General features: G+C 35.8%; 1 protein-coding gene across 2 annotated transcripts in view; it reads right to left on the bottom strand.

The window, feature by feature from the left end:
- LOC143253056 (protein Obscurin-like) overlaps positions 1-20,447 on the bottom strand; it is a 253,949-nt gene that overhangs the window by 10,089 nt on the left and 223,413 nt on the right. For both annotated transcript variants that reach the window (XM_076506213.1, XM_076506214.1), the window contains exons 74-77: positions 18,616-18,799; positions 18,066-18,348; positions 17,492-17,672; positions 17,070-17,145 (exon numbers count right to left, since the gene is read on the bottom strand). In XM_076506213.1, the coding sequence (XP_076362328.1) occupies positions 17,070-17,145; positions 17,492-17,672; positions 18,066-18,348; positions 18,616-18,799 (724 nt within the window). The remainder of the gene's footprint in view (positions 1-17,069; positions 17,146-17,491; positions 17,673-18,065; positions 18,349-18,615; positions 18,800-20,447) is intronic.

The raw sequence follows: 20,447 nt of genomic DNA, 5'->3' as shown, positions 1-20,447 counted from the left end.
TCTAGGCAGAATAATTCATAAACGTGTGTGAGAATGAGCTAGTCTTATAAGAAATTAATTAAATTAAAATGTTTTCTTTATGTTTCTTATAAGTTATCCAACAGCAAATATCAGAGAAAATTATTATTGACATTTTTTTGAAAGATAGGGTATGATAGATAGGCATGGCATTTGGGTGTGTCTTTCTGATTTATATCTTAGTAAAGCAAAAATGATTAAGGGTATGAGTTTTGGTTATGTCTCAGCAATACTTATACTTCAAGTATGTAATTTGTGTTTAACTCAGGAGCTCATATAGGGATAAAAAGAATAATTAAACTGAGTGATTTGGATCAAAAAAGTGTCCAATGATACAAAGCAATGTAGATAAAAATTTTTATTTAAATATTTCTTCCTTGGTTAATATAACAATTGCAAACAAACAGCTTGAAAGATAGAGAATTAACTAAGAGATTATAATACCATACACAAAATTCTATAAAAAATATTCTTAGGATGTAGGCGTCTGCTTTCTTATAGCAAAGCCACATTGGGCTATCTGCTGACTCCACCGAGGATGTAGATACCATTCATGTTAACGTTTGTCAATACCATTGAAACACATAAGCATCACCTGAACTTTCACTGAATGTCACTTTTGTTGATATCCTTGCATAACATGCATATTACAAAACATACTATCCACAGGCAGAACAGTTATTATCTACTTGAGAAAAAGGAAGGAATAAAAGTAGTTAAAACAAAATCAACTCAATGGTCTTTTCAACAGTACAAATATTAAATTCTGAACAAATACTATACTAATACCAGAAGATAGAACCATATAGTACAGGGTATTCAGAAAGTCACCATGCAGTTTTGTTATCATATTTTATTCAGTCTATTTCAAGCCAGCAACTGATAGCGGTGTTTAGAAACAAAATAAGAAGGATCCAAGCCTGTATTGATGCCAATGGGGGTCACTTTCAACATTGTTTATAATTGTCATTCATATTTACCTCCTGTATTCTATATTGAAGCATGTCTGTTAATAAATATATATGCACAGTGACTTTCTGAACACCCTGTATATCCATATACAATTGCACATCAAAATACCACATACATTTCAGATATGTATAAAAAATACCATGTTTGCAAGACCCTTACAAGTTCTTTGCATGTCTCCTAATGAAAAAAAAATTATTCTGTGTTATCAAGCTGAATTATCTGATAAGCTTGATTATTTAGTTTGTTCATGCATATAGTACTGTGCAAAGTGTTAGGACAAGAGGATATTTTGTCATTCATTCTACACTGTGGTAATGCCTCATTGATCCCTGTTGACAACTGAATAAGTCAAGGTGATAATACTTATGATTCTTTAGAATTCCCTTATACTTGTACCAAGGTCATGTCATAAGGCTTTTATTTGAATGAACATACTAATCAAATTTAGGGTCTGAAATAACTGTCATGGTACCCCAAGCACTACCTCAACTATTCAAAAGAAGCTAGCATATGGTACTTGTATTTGCTAGAAGAAATCAATTTAATTGTTCTGCACAGATAAACCTTGATACAAACAGCACTTAACACTACATATTAAATTTTGTTGTAATTTCACAGCGAAAAAAGCATAGAGGATTGTTAGGAGAGCAAAGAGTTTGCATAACAGCTTTATATAATGCTGGTTGGGCTCTCCGACAAATTACTACATACTTGAATTGCTCTCCAAACACAGTCAAGTACACCCCAGATTGTGAGACCAAGACAGGTAAATTTGAAAATAGTAAAGGAAGATGCAGAACATCTAAACTCAGCGATAATTATGTTAACTATCGTCATTTATGTAACCTTCAGGACAGAGGAAAGACTACCACTGATATCAAGCATGAGATAAATGGCCATGTACTAAATGATATAGATCTACACTATCAAGAAGACTTAAAACGAAATATTTGGTGGTGCAGTAGTTAAAACAAACCTATGCTTTGATCTCTAAATGTTGTCAAAAGACTGAAATTTGCTAAAAAGTACAAAACTGGACTGTTTATGGTTGGGAAAGGGTGTTTTGCATGGATGATTCCAAGTTTAAAATATCTGGTTTAAAAAAGTAGATTGTATGTGCAGCAGAGAAAAGGTGAAAGGTACATACCCCAATGCATAGCACCTACCATGAAGCATGGGGGGAGGCAGTGCGATGATTTGGGAGTGTTTCTGTACTGAGGCAACAGGAGATATTTTCAAAACAGATGGGATAATGGACCAACACAAGTACCATCAGATCATGATCCTTCATGGTATAACCAGTGATTTGTCTATTACTGCTAAAGGATTCTACCACAAAGAAGGTGATGACCCCAAACACTCATCCAAACTATGTAGAAATTACTTAACTAAGAAAGAAGCTGCTGGAGTCATTCAAATGATGCAATGGTCCTCACAGAATCCTGATCCCAACCCAGTTGGGTTAGTCTGTGATTTTATAGATCAAAAACTTGACAAATCAAAAGTTACTTCCAAAGAAACTTTAAGGGAGTGTACTTGAAACATTTGAAGTAAAATTCCAAAGGACACTTTGATTAAATATGTTGCAACAATGCCTGAAAGACTGTCTGTACTTATTAAAGCTAAAGGGGCCACACAAAATATTAACTATTTGCTGAACTTACACTGAGTTTCTGTTGCACTAAATATGAAGATTAATAAAAGTTGATGTTTCATGAAAATAGCCTGAAATCTAATTTTTGACTTTGCTCTAATAGTTTTGCACAGTACTGTATAATTTTGTTTTTATATCAGCACCTTGTAACTGAATGAGCTATGTAATGGATGTATATATATTTTAGATACAGGTTTAATTGTTCAGTTGTCAAAAAGTTAAAATTTTCCTATACTGAAAATGTATTTCCAATAGTTATTTACCCCCTCTTACAAAAATAACTTTCTTGACTTATACTGTGCACATTTTTATTCACAACTAGTCTTGACATTCTCATTCATCTTCACATACGTTAAGATACATGCATATTAACATGTAAATAATTATGCAGCAACCTTACACTGACAGGAGTGTGACACCATCTCTATTGTAACTAGTGTCCTCTCTAATCTTGCAGCTTTTAACCACTTCAAGATTGGCTAATTACACAATCTACATCAGCAGTGGGGAAGACAGGTGGGAAATGTGAACAGAGGTATGTATCCACTGGATATGCATTTTCAGTTTAGGTAAATGTAAACTTCCAATACAATATTTTATCTTCTCTCACAAAAAGTTAGAATCCCACATTGAGAGCCAATGAAAAGATGATTTCCTTTAGGAATTGCTCAAAGGAAAACCATGGAATGAGAGAAGGAATTAAAAACAGCACATCCATAAGAGACTGCAACCTTGATGAGCCAGGTGTACTCATCACCTTTTTAGTGATGTGTAACCAAAAAGGGTGGAAACAAAGCATGGATCTCAAAAAAAAAAAAAAAATTAAAGGAATAATAAGACTTCCTGGTGTAGAGTGGCTAGGGTGTAGCAGACCATAAATGGGAGTTTGAACTTAACCAACACCTGGTGGCATTTGGAATTATACATCAGGTCCATGATAGGGAGAGAGTCTTCTACCTTTCACCTTAAAAACGGGTACTGGCAAGGAAGAAGAACTTCCACAACAAGAACCAAGTTCCACATATGCACACCTCCATCTAAATCTATACCACATTCACTATGAATGTACTACATCCAGCAGGTGGTGGGAAGATGGAGAGCCCAGGAGTTTGTTCATCTCCCATCCAAACCTAGGTGGCACTGAGAATTTTTCATTCAGTCTGCAGTAGGAGGAGGGTACCCTACCATACCTGTGTAGGAAATCATGTGTCTTGTCCATTTAAAACTAAAACCAGGAATTAACGTCCAGTAGATGATAGGAAGAGGGACAGCTTTATGGGATATATCTTTAGTTCAAAACCTGGTGGCACTGGGAATTTACCATCTAGTGTGTGGTAGTAGAAGGACAACCATCAAAACACTTGTGAGGATTTGTGTGACTGGTCTGGCTCCAACCAACACACAGTTTACGAGGAATCAACATCTAGCAGATGGTAGGAAGGTTGGTTGATTTGGTGTTTCATGGCACAAAGCACCCAGGCTATCTGCGCCAAACATCTGGTAAAAAGTTAAAATTTAAGTAAATTTAGTAAAAGTCATAAAAGGAAATTAAGGTAAAACAAAACAAAGTTTAAAAAAGCAAAAAATATAAGTAGCATAAAACAAATGTTTACATCTAGTCTACAACATTAAGAGAAAAACTACAGTAATACAAGTTGTAAAGGACTTTCTGTAGCATTATTGTAATTATCATAATTCACCAGAAAGACCAACAAATACAAAAACCATCATCAGTCACCCGAAGTTGGCCTTTCCAGTCCTGGTTCAGAGTTATTTGACGTTATGGCCATTTAAAAAAAGTAAAGGAATAAAAGTTTTAAAAGGCAGCAAAATTTTAATAATAACTCACCAGGATGACTAATGGGTAGTTCAAACAGCAGCATTAGTTACCTGAAGTTGGCCTTTCCAGTCATGGTTTCAAGTTATTTAATGTTATGGCCATTTTTTAATTTCAAATTGAACTAGATTGACTTAGATTCTTAAAAGGGTATCACATTAAAAAAAGTGTAATGTATAAATTAAAAAACTTAAATGGCATTAAAAAGATTAATGGCCTTTAAAAAACTAAAACCATTTCCAGGGTGAACAGTGTCACCATCACCAATAACACTGTCTAATGTTATGGACAAATCTTTGGACAAAAAATGTTTAAAATGGTGCCATCATTGAAAATTGTAACGACAGCAAGAAAGTAAAATGTGGCTTATTGTGACCTGAGTGTTACACAGACTACTCTTTAGTGCATAAATTCCAGATAAAAGAAAACGATGAGTTGAAAAACTGTGTGACCAATGAGTAGTCTAGATAGAACAACTTCCTCTTTCTGATCCTTACGGAAGCAAGACGGCCAAAGTTCAATACAGGGTTTAATTTGGAAAAGGTTGTTTTCACATTGCTCACTCCAAGTCGACTGCCAGCTGGCATGGAGCTGAGCCCTGAATACAGGATCACATTCCATGTATTGAACAGGCACAGCAGTGATAGTACCAGAGCAGACAGATTTAGCTGCAGTGTCGGTGAGCTTGTTCCCACAAATACCAATATGGCCTGGTATCCAGAAAAATTGAATAGAAGTAGACGTTACAGAGAAACAGGGCAGTTGGTTTTGAATATTGGCAAGAACAGGACCAGTAGAGAACTAAGCAAGTCAGTATAAATAGTGCAGTTTGAGTACTGCTTATCTTCTATGTGATCCAGGGCTAGAGAAACAGCTTACAGTTCAGTAGTGAACATAGAACCTGTAGAGGAGATTCTATGCACAACCACCAAACCACAACAAACCATGGCAGAGCCCACACAGTCTCCTGATTTCCAATCATCTGTATAAATAGGAATGGAAGGATGGTTCAAAAGATATTCAGCAAATAACATAAAGTATTTCCAATTGGGAGTGTCTGCTTTTCTCAGATGACTTAAAGATAGGTATCATTTGGAGACTGTAAGAAGCCATGATAGTATGGGCTGACCAGTGGATACAGCAGTTTTATCCAAGGACAGACACAATTCATCCAACTGTGCCTGGATATGAAGGCGAAAAGGAGAAATGGCAGATCGTCTGTTCTGAAAAAGCATGGCCCACCGAGGATGGAAAACACAACCCCAAGTGGGATGCTTTGGTAACGAAAGAAGTTTTGAAGCATATAGTAAAGACAGTTGCAAACGGTGGAGGTGCAAAGAAGGTTCATGAGACTTTGTGTATAAGATCTGAACTGGGGAAGTGTGGAAAATCCCAGTGCAGATGTCCTTGATGATGAATGGCGTTTAGCATCTTTAAGGCTGAGGTTCTGGCAGAGCCGTAGACCAGTGATGCATAGTTGAGTGTCGATTGAATAAAAGCACAATATATGTTTAGCATAGGACATTGATCCCCTTCCAAAGTGGTGGAAGAGAGGACACAGAGGATGTTCTGTGCTTTTGTACGTGTGACTCTTAGCTGCTTGATGTGTGGTATAAAGTTCAGCTTATGATTAAAGATAAGCCCCAATAACTTTGTCTCAGGGACCACAGACAGCACAACTTCACAAATACGGAGTTCAGGATCAGGGTGGATATCCTGTTGGCAGCAAAAGTGCATGCAAACGGTTTTAGAGAGAGAGAAGTTAAAGCTGTTTGCTGTGGCCCACTTCAGTAAACGATTGAGGGAAGTCTATAGCTGCTGCTCAGGATACCTCATGTTCGACAACTGAGTGGACAAGAGAAGGTTGTTTGATTCGAGAAATCAAACAAGATGAGCATTAACCATCCTAAGGTCTTATAGAGACACTCATCAAAGCAACTGGACGTTAGTTTGAGGGTATCTTGGGATCCTTCCCATGCCTACAGAAAGGTAAAACAACAGCCTGGCACCAGGCATCAGGAAAAACATTCTCCTGCTAGATCCAGTTAAAAACAATTAGAAGAATAGCAAGAGACAGAATAGCAGGAGGTAGATGGCACAGCATTTATACTATATATCATCAGGCCCAACTGATGAACTGCCAGATTGATGAAGGGTCAGTTTGAGTTCCATCAGTGTAAAGGGATGATTATAGTAATAGTGATAATCAGCTCAAAAAGAAAGAGGTGATTGCTTTGCCTGAGTCTTGATGGCGAGGAAGGTGGAGGAAGAAGAAGTGCTAGATACCTGGCAAAAGCTTTCACCTAGAGTATTGGTGATGCTCTGGGTATCAGCTACTTCCTGGCCATCAGAGAGTAAGATCAAGAGGAGAACAGAATTATACTGCTCACTGACCTTTGGAATCTTATCCCATATGACTGGTAGAAGATATGCTGATTGTGAACTTAATCCAAGATTCCTTCTGGCTTTTACATCTTACCCACTGAGCATGTGCAAGGGCCTGCTGGAAAGCAATGTAGTTCAAGAGTATGGAATATCTACAGAAAGTATTCCAGTCCTGTTTTTGAGCCTTCCATGCCATGTGATAGGCAGGATTCCACCATGGATGAGGATATCATGGAAAACATGTCGAGGTTTAAGGAATACATTGAGCAGCTGTTTGTATAATACAGTCAATTACTGTTGCCACACAGTTGTCTATTGATGGCTTACAGATGATGGCAGAATTGAGTTCTGCAAGAGCAATGAAAGAGACCAGTTTGTGTGATCCAGCACCCACTGGGGCACATGGGTTGGGTGGTATCAAACATGGTCAGTCTCTCTCAAAATTATAGAAAAATGATCACTGCCTTGTGGATTATTGTCAACCCTCCATGAAAAGTGGGAGAATAGTGAAGGAGAGCATGCTGAGAGATCAACAGCAGTAAAAGACAGACTTGGTGCATGAAATAAGTATAACAACCACTATTGAAAAGAAAAAGATTGTGATTAGAGAGCATATGCTCTACAGAGCAACCCCTCCTATCAATATCAGCACTTCCCCAGAGTGAATGATGTCTATGATAGTCCAACAGGATTAAAATTGGAGATGGCAACTGTTCAATGAGAGCATCAAGGCCTGATTGATCACATGTCTCTCCAGGCAACAGGTTGAGAGAACAAACAGTGATGGTATGACCCAAGAAAACATGAATGGCTACGGCCTCTAAGGATGTGTCATGTGGCAAAGACAGGGTGGGCACATGCTGATCAATCAACAGTGTCACCCCTCCACACACTCATCCATCACACAGCCTGTCATTTCTGTACAAAGAAAACTGCTGAGAGGTGACTGTATCAGCAGGTTTCAGAGATGTTTCTTGTAAGAAGAGAGATACAAAATGGTAGGAAGCAATCAGTGTTTTGATATCATTCAGATTAGAATGTAAACGTCGACAGTTCCATTGTATTAAGGTGGCCATTTTTACTTATGTGTAGTCGAAGGCACAGAGAGGTCTGTCTGCACTTTCACTGTAGTTGTGGAATGAAATGCAGCAGCATACATCCAAGATGAAGTGGTGGACAGCAACTTTCGAGCCTCAGGATAAGTAATGTCATGAATCATTTTCAAATGCTGCACCTCTTTTTCTTTCAACCATTTAGGGCAAGAACGAAAGTAGGAAGGGTGAAAGCCATTGCAATTGATGCCATGAGGGTCTGTTTCACACTCATAGGCATCATGGCCCTTGCCACCACAATGAGCACATGTCAAGGAACCACGACATGATGTCTTTGAGTGACTGAACCACTCACACTGGAAACATCTGAGAGGGTTTGGAATGTATGGCCATACCCTGCAATTAAGATAACCTGTTTTGATGGTGGCAGGTGGACATGGTGATGTAAATACCAGAATGAGGATAGTGGTCAGCATCGTAATTCCATCTTTGTGAGTGGAGATACACCTCACTGCGGAAACTCCTTGAGTGGAGAAACTCTTGACTCGGCGATGTTCTTCCAATCCCTCTCAACAATAACTCCTCGTGGTGATTTCAAAGTAGCATGAGGTGTAACCTCAATAGATATATCCCCAATTGCCCTTGAATGCAAGAGGAGTTCACTGTGTTGAGATGTGGATTTTTCCACCAATGTCACCAGATCGAAGCTTCTTTACTGACTTTGGAGAGCCAGCAAGTTCCTCTAGTCTCTTCTGAATGAAAAAGGAAGACATTTGCCCTTAAGGTTTGTCTGAAAGAGAGTATAGGATAAGAAAATGAGGTACAACAGGTGTTACAGATGTTGAAAATTGCTGCTCAGAATCTTAAGATGTGGTCATTTACCTATGGTCGTTTATTACTTTTATTTAAATTTTTATTTGGAGGATCTATAGCAGAAAAAGAATATTTCAGTGCCCACTGGCCCCACCAACCATGGAACCCTATGAGAGAATGCTCTACAATATCAAACAAGGACACTGCAGCAATGCCAGGGTTTTGTGAGCACTATACCTAAACAGCAGCATCAGATTCAATGTCCACAACACCGGTTGAGAACATCCAACACTGGTACCCTAGGGGGATTACTCCATGGCTGCCTGTTTACAGGAATTCAAAGCCAAAGTGGTGTGTTAGGATTGGACCCCTCAACCACGAGGATCCTCTTCTCCCCTTCATGGGTTGCCACACATGACAAACACATGGGTGGATATTTAGATACTAGAGGAGGTAAACTAAAAGAAGAGAACCTTTCTGGGAGGTCCCCTCACCATGTACAGGAATTCACACTGAGGGGTAGTAAAAAGGAGGATACCTCAGCTGGAGGGGGCAAAATGCAATATATGTTGGAGTGCTACATCGGTCTTTAGTAGTAGGAAGTGCATCATTCCATTTACACTGGCAGAAAGAGCCCACCCTACTCTTAACAGAGTGGTATTGTACAGACTCAGGAGGACAGGTATCCATGGTTCATTACCCTAGCTGCTACTAACTGATAAGTGGGAAAGATGCCTATACTCCAAAAGAATAAAGAGAGAAAGAGTCTGTTGGACAGTCAAGAGTACTGCTGCACTGGAGACAGTACAATGGGTGACTGTGATATCCTAATTTGAAAAGCAGGGTGGTCTCATTGATGGAATCCATCAACCAACACATGATGGAGTCTAGAATTGCACATCATATTCATGGTAGGAAAAGCCTCAAATGTCCCAGATCATCTGAAATGAGAAGTAATCTCTGTCTGCTTTACTCATGTTAGTCCATGAGTTTATGGTCTGGGATGAACATAGTTAACAAGTAAAAGACTGCAAGATACACCTATGAGTGGTCCTGCAAAACACCCCATCTCAACTTTGTGCATAACATGATCATGTGACATGTTATGACAGTGTATTGTGATGCACATGGACAGAGTTGATCAGCCAACACCTGGCAGCGTCTGGAAATTACATCGAATCTCAATGTCTCAGTCATCCAGTAAAGTTTATGTTCAGTCTTACAGTGTTGGTTTAGGACTATTTATACATTGTCACATAGCAGAATCCAAACATATAAGAAATGTCTCTGCAATGAAAAAGAATGGAGTACTTACCAATGGAGATAAGAGCTCAGCAAAAGTGCAAAGAGTAGGAAACAGTCATACGGTAAAAGTAAAGGTATATGGAGTGGTTTGCACACTAATACTGATGATGTGATGATATTCTCATCATCATCATCATTAGGAAGGATAGAAATGTGCAGCAAGGGACATGATCAGATGACAAATATGATAGGAAGAAACAAGAAAAAGGTGATGATCATCTGTAGGAATAAAAAGAATGTGCCAATGTGAATTAAATGGCAGATCCAACCCAAAACAATAGTGAGAGAAAGATAAGATAACAAGAAAAGTTAGGATTCCATGGAGTAAAAAAATGGACAAGGAATGAAGCAGTACATGTCATATACTATCTGACAGTTCTGACCAGTTGGAACTTGGGAAACTTATAACAGTGTGATATGAAGGGAAGGGAAATTGCTGTAAAGGTAGAATTACCTTTTCAAGCAGTTAAAGTCTTGGACTTAAAGGAACAAGCAGGAAAGGGGAGAACACAGGAACTACGAAATAACACATAGCAAACACAAAATGTGAACACATTCAGGTGATGATGACCATATTCCAACATCAGCAGGAAGAGGAACTTCAAGGAAAGGTGATATAATGAACATGAAGACAGAGGTTCAAATGTAGGATGGATAAGAACATGGAGGATCACACTGATGTTCCAATAAGGGAGGGAGGCAGATTGGGGATGGTGGGAAATCTGGAAGGAATGAAATAAAATTGCCAAGATTGGTGACTGGAATACAGAATCAAATTTGGTAAACTGAAAAGTGGCTGATAACACCACTAAAATTATATCCCAGAACAAAAGAAATTCACAGGTTCCTTTAAAAAAGCCAAGCAAATAAGGTTGTTCTGGGAGAAAACATAGGATAGGAATGATGATAACCCATTAAGACAAACTATGTTGGTTGACTGCTATGGAGGAATGATGAACCAGAAAGGAAATTAAGGAAACTACAGGCTGGGAAAATCCAGCTCTTCTGGCATGGGACTGGAAAAAAGATGAAAAGTTGGTATGAATGAATGATATATGTCAGAGTGGGACTGACAAAGATGTGCTGGAGATAAAGGAAGAGGAATGGTAAGTGATAACACCAAAAGTCAATACAGGAGTGGAAACCATGTTTGAGTTGATCAATATGGAGTCACCAGCAGAACATAACATAGAGTGGTATGAATTATGGCAAGAACATGTGTGAAGTGATGAATAGGAGAATATACCTAGATGTACCAACCTTTCCAATCTTGACTAAGAGTACTGATTGCTCCTGCCAAAAAATAAGGATAAGGAGACCAAACTGGAGAGTTGTGTATTGAGATGAGTGGTAAAAGCATCCAAACTCAGGACAGATTCAAACACTGAGCACATAAGTACTGAAAGATGTGAAGAACCAAAGACCACTTCATTGGGAGAAACTTGTTGGGCCAGAATAATTGATTTGTTATCAGATATGGGGAACCTAGATTATAACATGCTAACAAAGTGATGTCTCTTGCTGAGTACACCCATGCATGGTGATGTATAATATTACTGTATAATTGTCAGAATAGACCATCACCAACCAGCCCTGAAGAGCCTGTAGGAAGTGAAATAAAGCATGATGAACAGCAAGAAATTCCAATTTATTGATAAGGAGAGAAGACTCAGAAATAGTCCATTGCCTTGAAACCTTGACAAAACACGTATGAAGCTAAGGCAAGTCCTGAAACTGAAAAACACTTGTGATGGACACAGTACAGAAACTGTCTGGATACAGGGAAGATGAGAATATGTAGGTATCTGCCTGACACATTGACCTTCATCATCCATAAACCTGGAGTAAAAAAACAAACAAATTCCTGGCAATAAGCTGAAAGAGTGGCAAGAAACTGGGACAGAAATATGTAAGGAGGATAGAAGAGAAGCTAGAGATGGGAAAAAGTTATGTAAATGGGCTGATTCAACTCTGGCCTCCAACAAATTAAAAGACTCTTAGATACACCTTGATGCACAATGAAGTTTAAAGTCGAGGTATACTGACTCCCATATGCGACTGCTCCCATAGAACCATAAGAAGTAGGAGACAAAGAACATAACATACTTGATAAGTCAATAATACAAAAGAAGAAGCTTGGAGGCCTGTGCAAATCTCTGGAATGACATGTGACGAAGAAGTATATTCAGGAGTAGAACAAAGGCTATCCAAATCCTCAACTTACTATTCATTCACACTTTAAGCAGGTATGATAGGACAATCATAAGTTTATTCTGAATGTTGCAGGGAATCAGTCAATTTCTGATGAACCAGAGCCATCATTTCATGGTTTGATAATTGTGGTTGCAATCTGGGGTACATAGTAAATCTTCTGGGTTAGTAACAGAGACAGTAGTCATGACCGACTATAACTGCAGTTTCAAAAGTGAAAAAGGAGAGAAGATAAATAAAATAATCCATAACTCTCCCCAAAACAGAAATAAAAAATAAAGTAATTGAATTTACAAAAGAAATTTTAAAAAAGCAAAAACGTGAGGAAAGGTTAATCAAACTGTGAGTAAAAACGTCTAATTACTAAGAGAGCAAATTGAAAAGTGATTAGCAGATCCAGGCGATTGTGATAGGTGTGGTGTCACACTCCTATTAGTGAAGGTTTGTCGTATAACACTATGTAACAGAAATATTGTTCCTGGATAGTATGTGTTATTTCTTAATTGCTTATGTTGTAAAAGTACAGAAAATGGCCATTATTCCCCTCAAACTTTTGTGACCTGGATAAAGAAATTTAGAAATTAACCTATTTTCTATGTAAAAACAGGCAAAGTTGCACATTTTCATTTACATAAGGTCTGAATAAAACAATATATGAATCAAGATTTACATGTATTTATCCTGAAGTTATACAAAAATGTTTAGAAGTGAGTAGTTTTTATAGATTTGCGACTGTAATGTAAATCACTTTCACATATCAGCCCCCAAATATAGTCTCCCATCATGTTTTTGTTATATGCTCCTTGGTAGCAGTATTCAAAGTCCAGTATATCTTGGTTGAAGTGCTCACCTTGCTCTCTGAGTATGCTCCTATGTTCTCCTTAAATTTATCAAGATGAGCATCAAGGATATGGACTTTCAGGGGCATCCTGCAGCTCATTTTTCTGTAGTTCTTCACCACGGCTTTATCCAGTTCCACATAATTTTCGGCCTTGTGATTGCTCAAGAAGTTCTGAACCATTGTGACAAAGCTGCCCAAGCTTTTTTTTCCCTTCCTACTGAGCTTCTTGGGGAAATCTGTGCACTCCATAATCTTCTTTATTTGTGGACCAGTGCAGAGACACCAGCTTTGACCTTTGCTTCAGACAGCTTAGGGAGGAAGTCTCGAAGATACTTGAAGGTTGCAGACTCCTTATCAAGAGCTGTGACAAGTTGTTTCATAAAAACTAATTTTATGTGCAATGGTGGGAACAACACTTTCTGGAGGTCCACTAGTGGCTCACACTTAACATTGTGCCTCCCCACAGAGAACTCGATCCATTGTGGCCAGTGTTTCCTGTTGTAGTGCACTGCAGTGTCCCTGCTGTCTTAAAAGTAAAGATAACAGAGAAACTTGGAAAAGCCTCCTTGGAGACCTATCAGGAATGCTACCATTTTGAAGTCTTTGATAACCTCCCAGCCATACTAATCATACTTCAAGGCTTCTAGCAAGGTCTTGACACTGTTGTATTCCTCTTGAGATGCACTGAATTAGCCAGGGGAAGAGATGGATACTTATTCCCATTATGGAGCAGCACAGCTTTGAGGCTTCTGGATGAGCTATCAATGAAGAGGCACCACTTGTTCAGGTTACAGGCAAATCCAATTGTGTCGCACTGACCGTATACTTTGTGGCAGAAGCAGAGCCCATCTTGATGAGTGAAGAAGCTTGAAAAATGTTGGTGGTATTTCCTCTGACTTGCAACTTGCATACTTTCATCTAGCAACTCCCACTCCTTGAACCTAGATGTCAAAAGCTTGGCATTTGACTTTGTTAGACAAAGATCTCTGATCAAGTCATCGAGATCTCTTTGGTTGGGGTAGTATGGGTTTCTCTCTCCAGCTGCACCTCTGAAATTGTAATATGGATCTTCAATGTCTACCTCCTCTTCTGATTTGCTGCTCTCTTCTGAGGATGGCTGCTTTCTTTCTGGTGGAGTGGGTACAGGGAACTCAAAGCAGTGTGGTACCAGGGCAATGGATGGTAGAAGGTCTGGATACACTATAGCAGATACATTGGTGCCAGCCAGATGTTTGAAAGGGTCCACCATGCAGAAGTATCAATTGCTTGAATGGTCAGTGGGTTCATGCCACATTCTTGGAATAGGAAACTTCATAGCTCTCTTTTCCCCTCTGTACCATCCTGTAAAAGAGCAAAATAAAATTCTCATGAAGAAAAAATTTATTTCATCCACAACTAATGTGTAAGAGGTTCATGCAAAATATTTTATATGATATTTTTTCTATACCATTGGAAATAAAAAAATAAAAAGATATTTAAATTTTAAAAGGTCTAAAATTTGTATAATATAAAATCTTACTACTCAAGCAAGCAAAAATAGTCTGTCTTACCTTCTAGAGTTTTTTTGCAGTTCTTACAGGTAAAATGAGGGGCCCAGGGTTTGTCTTGATCTCTGACAGGCATGATGAAATATGCCTTGTAGGCTTCACATATTTTAGCAGTTGTTGTCACAGTACTTTTTTGCTCTTGTCTTGATAAACTGGCCACATACATAACAAAATGCATCTGGAGAATGCTTGCAGCTTCTTGATGCCATTTCTGATAAAATCAGATAGGTCTATGCATTCACTTAGCAGCTAGAACTTTAAAGTGGTAAGTGGTTCGCCCCTGTATATATATTACTATGGAAAGTTCTAGAAAATTCTAAAAGGTTTTTAAAAATTCTTGTAAGTTCTACAACATTCTAGAAAATTCTTGTGAGTTTGAGAAAATTCTCTATCAGCTACTCAGCACTGAATCTACCTGGAATGTTCTGGAAAATGAGTAAATTTGAAAATGTCATTACCCAGGTCACAAAAGCAAAGTTTGAAGAGAAAAATAGGTCTTTTCCATTTACTTTAGGTAAAAGCAATTGGGAAATAACACTTTCTGCCCAGGAACAAGAAAAAGTAAAAACTTTGTTACATAGATTTATCATTTATATGCTAGCATGCAAATACCTCACATTAACTTCTGTGAGGGTGAGTGGAAGTATCAAGGCTACTTGGATCAAAATCTTGTGCTTATAGAAGTCAGTAAAAGTTGAGAAATCTTTTTGTTAGAGGAGGTGAGATATGATATCAGAAATTTGTATTATCTTCTGCTTATCAACTTCCCAATATCTGTTCTAAAGTATTATCTTCACAACTTCAATAAGATCATTTTGAATATATTTTCTAAATAAAATACTATTCTTTGAAGTTGTGTTTAAATTATTTTTCATCATTAAATCTGTATTGTAAAATGCCTCTAAAATTACCAATATTTTATCATTTAGATCTACATTTCTAGCATTTCTTTTTTGTCTACTTCCCTGACATAGTGTCGCCTCCTTAGTATAATGTTTTGTTAGCTACAGTACAATACTATTATCACAATAGAGGCAAAATGCAAACAGTTTTCATAAAAAAGTTCTTTAATTATCTATTAAATCAAATTAAAACAGCATTAGTTTCTCCAAGCCCTGTTTTAATCCTAATTATTTTATGATTGATAGCTTTTATTATTTCATACTATGATTCACTTTTGTTCATATCTAAGGTTATATGATGTTACAGTTAAGCCTAAAAACTTCTCAAAATATTCAAATACATTACTGAAAAAAACAATAATTTTATGTATATTTATCTGGCTTTCTATCTCACTGGTTACTGCTTTAGGTTCTTTACTACACATTTTGACTTTGCTTCTTCAACATTTTCATATTTCAAACAAATATTGTAAGTGCAGCCTAGTCGATTATTACTTATGATACAGACCAGTTCAAGTCTTATATACTCCTTTTTACTGGTTCTACAACCTGCAGAATATTCCTGGTTCATTGGGATGACTGTTGTCATTTCACCTAGTAGAATTCTTAGAGCATCAAAGGCATATATGGAATAGATCATTGATTAGCTACTCCACCACTATGCCATGCCCTACATTACACAAAAAGCTGCACATATTATGATGTAAACATTATAGATAAACTAAACATTTTTAATAATTTCTATTAAAACTATAAATTTGTGTTTGTATTTAAGCACATATAACACAAATTTCTTTAGTCTGTTAACTATGGGTACCCAAGAGTTTGTGTACACTTTAAAATGCTTTATGCAGGTTTATATAAACTTAAGTTATTCCACCACAACTTCTGTGAATCACACTTGATAAGAAAAGATAAGCAAGCAAGCCTGCCTACCTACCAGTGAAGTACATATTTTAACTGGTTTACTGGCAACAGATTATATCTTTTGTGATTTTTTCATAAAGTAAGGTTATATCACAGTGACATCAAATTACAACAGGGAATGGAATGTAACTATTGAAGAAAGTATCTGCTTCCACTTCTCTTATCTACAGCTTGCCCAGACAAATTAAATCTAGTGCTGTTATGTGTGGTATTATAGTTTTACATGCATATCTTATTTTATTTGCTAAGTTATTTTTTTAAGATGGCATTAAAAATTTCCTGATTTCACCCATGCAACAAGTTGCTATTGGTCATCAAACTAACTGAAAGAGAAATAATCTTACTGACAAAACAAAGCTGAAAAACTGTTTGAAGTTAAAAAATTGTCTTATAATGCTTAAAAAGTGTTCTTTTTTATCATTTACCACTATGCGTCATTATACACAATATCAAAATACATTAATCTAGAATACAATGTTTCATAGTTTTAGTACATTATTATATTGTATTTTAGCTCTCTTTATCTGTACAGTAAACAATGAGTTTACAGTAATTGAGGCCTGAGGTAGACAGAGTTGGATAAGTTAAAATCTCAGTATACTTACAATATATAAGTGAGGACTCCAACTGCCCAAACATCAGTAGCTGTGCTCACTTCTTCTTTCTTTACTATTTCAGGAGCTGTTTGGTGAGTAAACAAAGTATTTGAATTATAAAGATCTCATAAAACAACTGAGAAAGTAATGTACATAGTACAGCATAAAATATTCAAAAATAAATGAGACCATGACTGTTTACCTAAAGACTGCACAGAGCAACACTGGATGAAATATTTCAGTTTTCTATAAGTTATGTATCTAAAAAAGATTTACAAATCTCTAGAAAATTACAATTAATTTTCAGGTTAATTACTTAAATAAAGCTATATAGTACTTTTATTAGTTCATAATACATGAAAAAAATGATTATTAATATAATACAACACATACATTATTATTATTTTTTTGACTGAAACAAGAAAGATTACCCAAGTATTCAACTTTTCCTTTCATATCAATCTTTTTTCCAGTTTTGGGAACATAACTGGCTGACCCCAGGTCAACCAGTTTAATATCTGGTCGTCGATGGTTAATCATGACAACATTATCTGGCTGTATTTCTAAACAACATATGCCTCGGAAGTGGAGATACTCTATGGCATTCAGTACCTAAAGAATAAGATAGTGATTTCATATTCTGAGGGTTATTTTCACCACAGCATGGGAAGTTGAACCCCATGTTTTATTGTTTATGGCCACAAATCTATCAATGACTCACATGATTATGAGGGTAATTGAAATGGTTGTAGCTAACTACAGAAAAAGTCACTTTTAATTTTGTATTAAATTCCAATATTTTATAAAGCAAAAAGTTATGTTTGTCAATAAGTTTCTCAAAATTTTCAGCTTCTATAATTTTGAAAGCTCATTTTAGGAAATATTTCAAATCAGTCCTACTCCAGTTGTTTATATCATTGCTATAATTTTAGAACAAATGAATAAATTTTTCTTCTTTAGGAATATAAGATCAAAAAATACCCATTCTAAATTAAAATTTCTTACTTGTGTGATAACTTTTGCAACTGTGTCTTCAGTATATTCATGATGAGATGTAAGATAGGTAAGGATGTCTATACCAGAGAGTTTTTCCATTACAAGGATGGTAAGTTCATTCTTACGACTAGCAGCTTCCAAAGATGCAATACGTTCATGTCTCAGAGATTTAAAAATATCATATTCTTGTAACACATCTGACTCATTCTCACTACTAGTGTGGATAACTTTGCCTACAAGTGTTTTTCCCATTTCCTTTACCCATATTTTCACAACAACAGAAAACCTTCCTCTGTTGGAAAATTAAAAATTAGTTGATTTCAGTTAAGCTTAGTAGTTATAGGAAAATATTAAAGAACATGAGGCTGATAATTATAATTCAACAGTCTTTTTCTATAATATTGTAAAACATTTGGAAAATAATATAAACTGTAACAGGAATCTAATAATTACCTATTATAAACTATTAAATACCCTTTATATTATACGTGATAAACATAAATAATTTTCATGTTACATTATTAAATGCTTCAGTTAAAAGCTAGTGACACATAAATACCTGGCTATCTCAGAAACAAAGTTGTACATTTCCATAGGATCTCTTTCAATCATAGGAACTGGATTTTGTTCAATACTGTAGTCTAAATCAGAAACATCAAACTCATTCATTTCAATTTCATGGCCTCTCTCAGTCATTTCTTGACGATATTTACGAGCTTTAGTTATTTTTACTTTTGGAGCACCTGAATAAAGTAAATAAAAGAGAATGATGCAATTTTGCAATGTTATAAAATAATGTTTGCTAAAATAGACATTGGAATTTAGACTAAAACATAAATCTTATAACTGATATTAAGACAGTATTTACTTTGAATAGCTTAAAAGTACTATAAATAATGCATTAATTGACTTAGTGATAAGTGATTTTGTAAGTGTAAAATTACTTTCAAGCTATTGTATTCTAAGTAGAACTGTCCTGTAAAATGTATGCAAGTCCTACTAAAGCTATCACTAGATCTTACTTATCACATTTTATGAAGTAGATGAATAACAAATGCTAGAACAATCAAACAGCAACTTTTTTAACTGTTAATGGAATTTCATTCCAACTCATTACAGATACTAAATCCTCCAACAGTTACAAAATTCATTTCCCTTTGGCATGTATAAACAGGTTTATGTATAGAAAACATTAAATTATAACCACAAACTCTTTACTAAAAATTCTTCATGCTGCAAGGTGAACTACTCAGTCATAGGTGCTGACCAAAGAAATTATCAGCAATAGCTTCTCATGAATACCCCAATAAACATAAACAGTAAAAGTTTAAAGGGTTAGTAAAACAAATAAATATCACCTTCAGTAGAAATTAGTTGTGTTACAAAGATGAATCATTAACTTTATTAACTAACTCTAGATGGAGTGATGTTCCACTAAAAATCATAAATTTTTATAACTTTTTTCATTATCTTATCCTATGCACAACATAAAATATAACTAGGTCCACTGGCTTAAAAAAATATTTTTAAATAGTTGAATAGTTACATTTTCTACTTCATAAGATTATTTATTTACTAACTTCCTTAACTATTTTTGAATACTACTATTACTTTAAATATTTGTTTTGACTGTTAAATGTTTTGATGTGAAGAGAAGAGCAAATCTTAGGTTTTGAATAAGTTTATTATATTTGAAAAAGAGTAAATGCTAATTTTTTTACAAAATAAGTGTTTAGCATTTAGTAACAGAAAAACTAACAATGAAGGAAGATAAAAATTTGAAAATTAGTTATTTAAAAATGTGTGAAGAACTAAATACATACTTATTAATCCTAAAACACAAAAACAAAACGTTAAAAATACAAAAGTAATCTAAAACAGAAGAATTAAAAGTAGTAGAAACTGAAAGTGTTTCTTTGGCTTTTGAGTTTCTAAATATTGTACGTTTGAAATGTAAATGTACATCTTTATAATCATAAAAAATATGGATACTTGTGTGTCTGTTTTAATACAGCACTCCAACACTGTTTTGGATGTGGATAATTCGAAAAAGTTTGGGTTTCAACATGTTTTCCAATGTAACATTCAGAATAACTAAAACCTGACTAAACTGGTACATTCATCTTGGACCTGTTATTAAATCCTTCTCTACATTAATGCTTTTTTCTTATTGAGAAAGACAAATTATTTTCTGAGGTATTTATAAAAACAATATTTAGAGCTATATTCTTAATTTTTTCATGGTAAAACAAAGCATGACTGAGTCTGAAATGCAGTCTTGACTTATTATTTGAACTCTATAATGATGGGAATAAAAGCTACAAAACTGTATAACGATGTTCTCTTATATTAATTAGATTTTATTTTCCATTCTTTGATTTTTTTTGAGCA

This window comes from Tachypleus tridentatus, chromosome 6 (genome assembly GCF_004210375.1).
Source record: "Tachypleus tridentatus isolate NWPU-2018 chromosome 6, ASM421037v1, whole genome shotgun sequence".
In the NCBI taxonomy this organism is placed as follows: Eukaryota; Metazoa; Arthropoda; class Merostomata; order Xiphosura; family Limulidae; genus Tachypleus; species Tachypleus tridentatus.
This window is presented reverse-complemented; position numbering and strand designations above follow the sequence as displayed.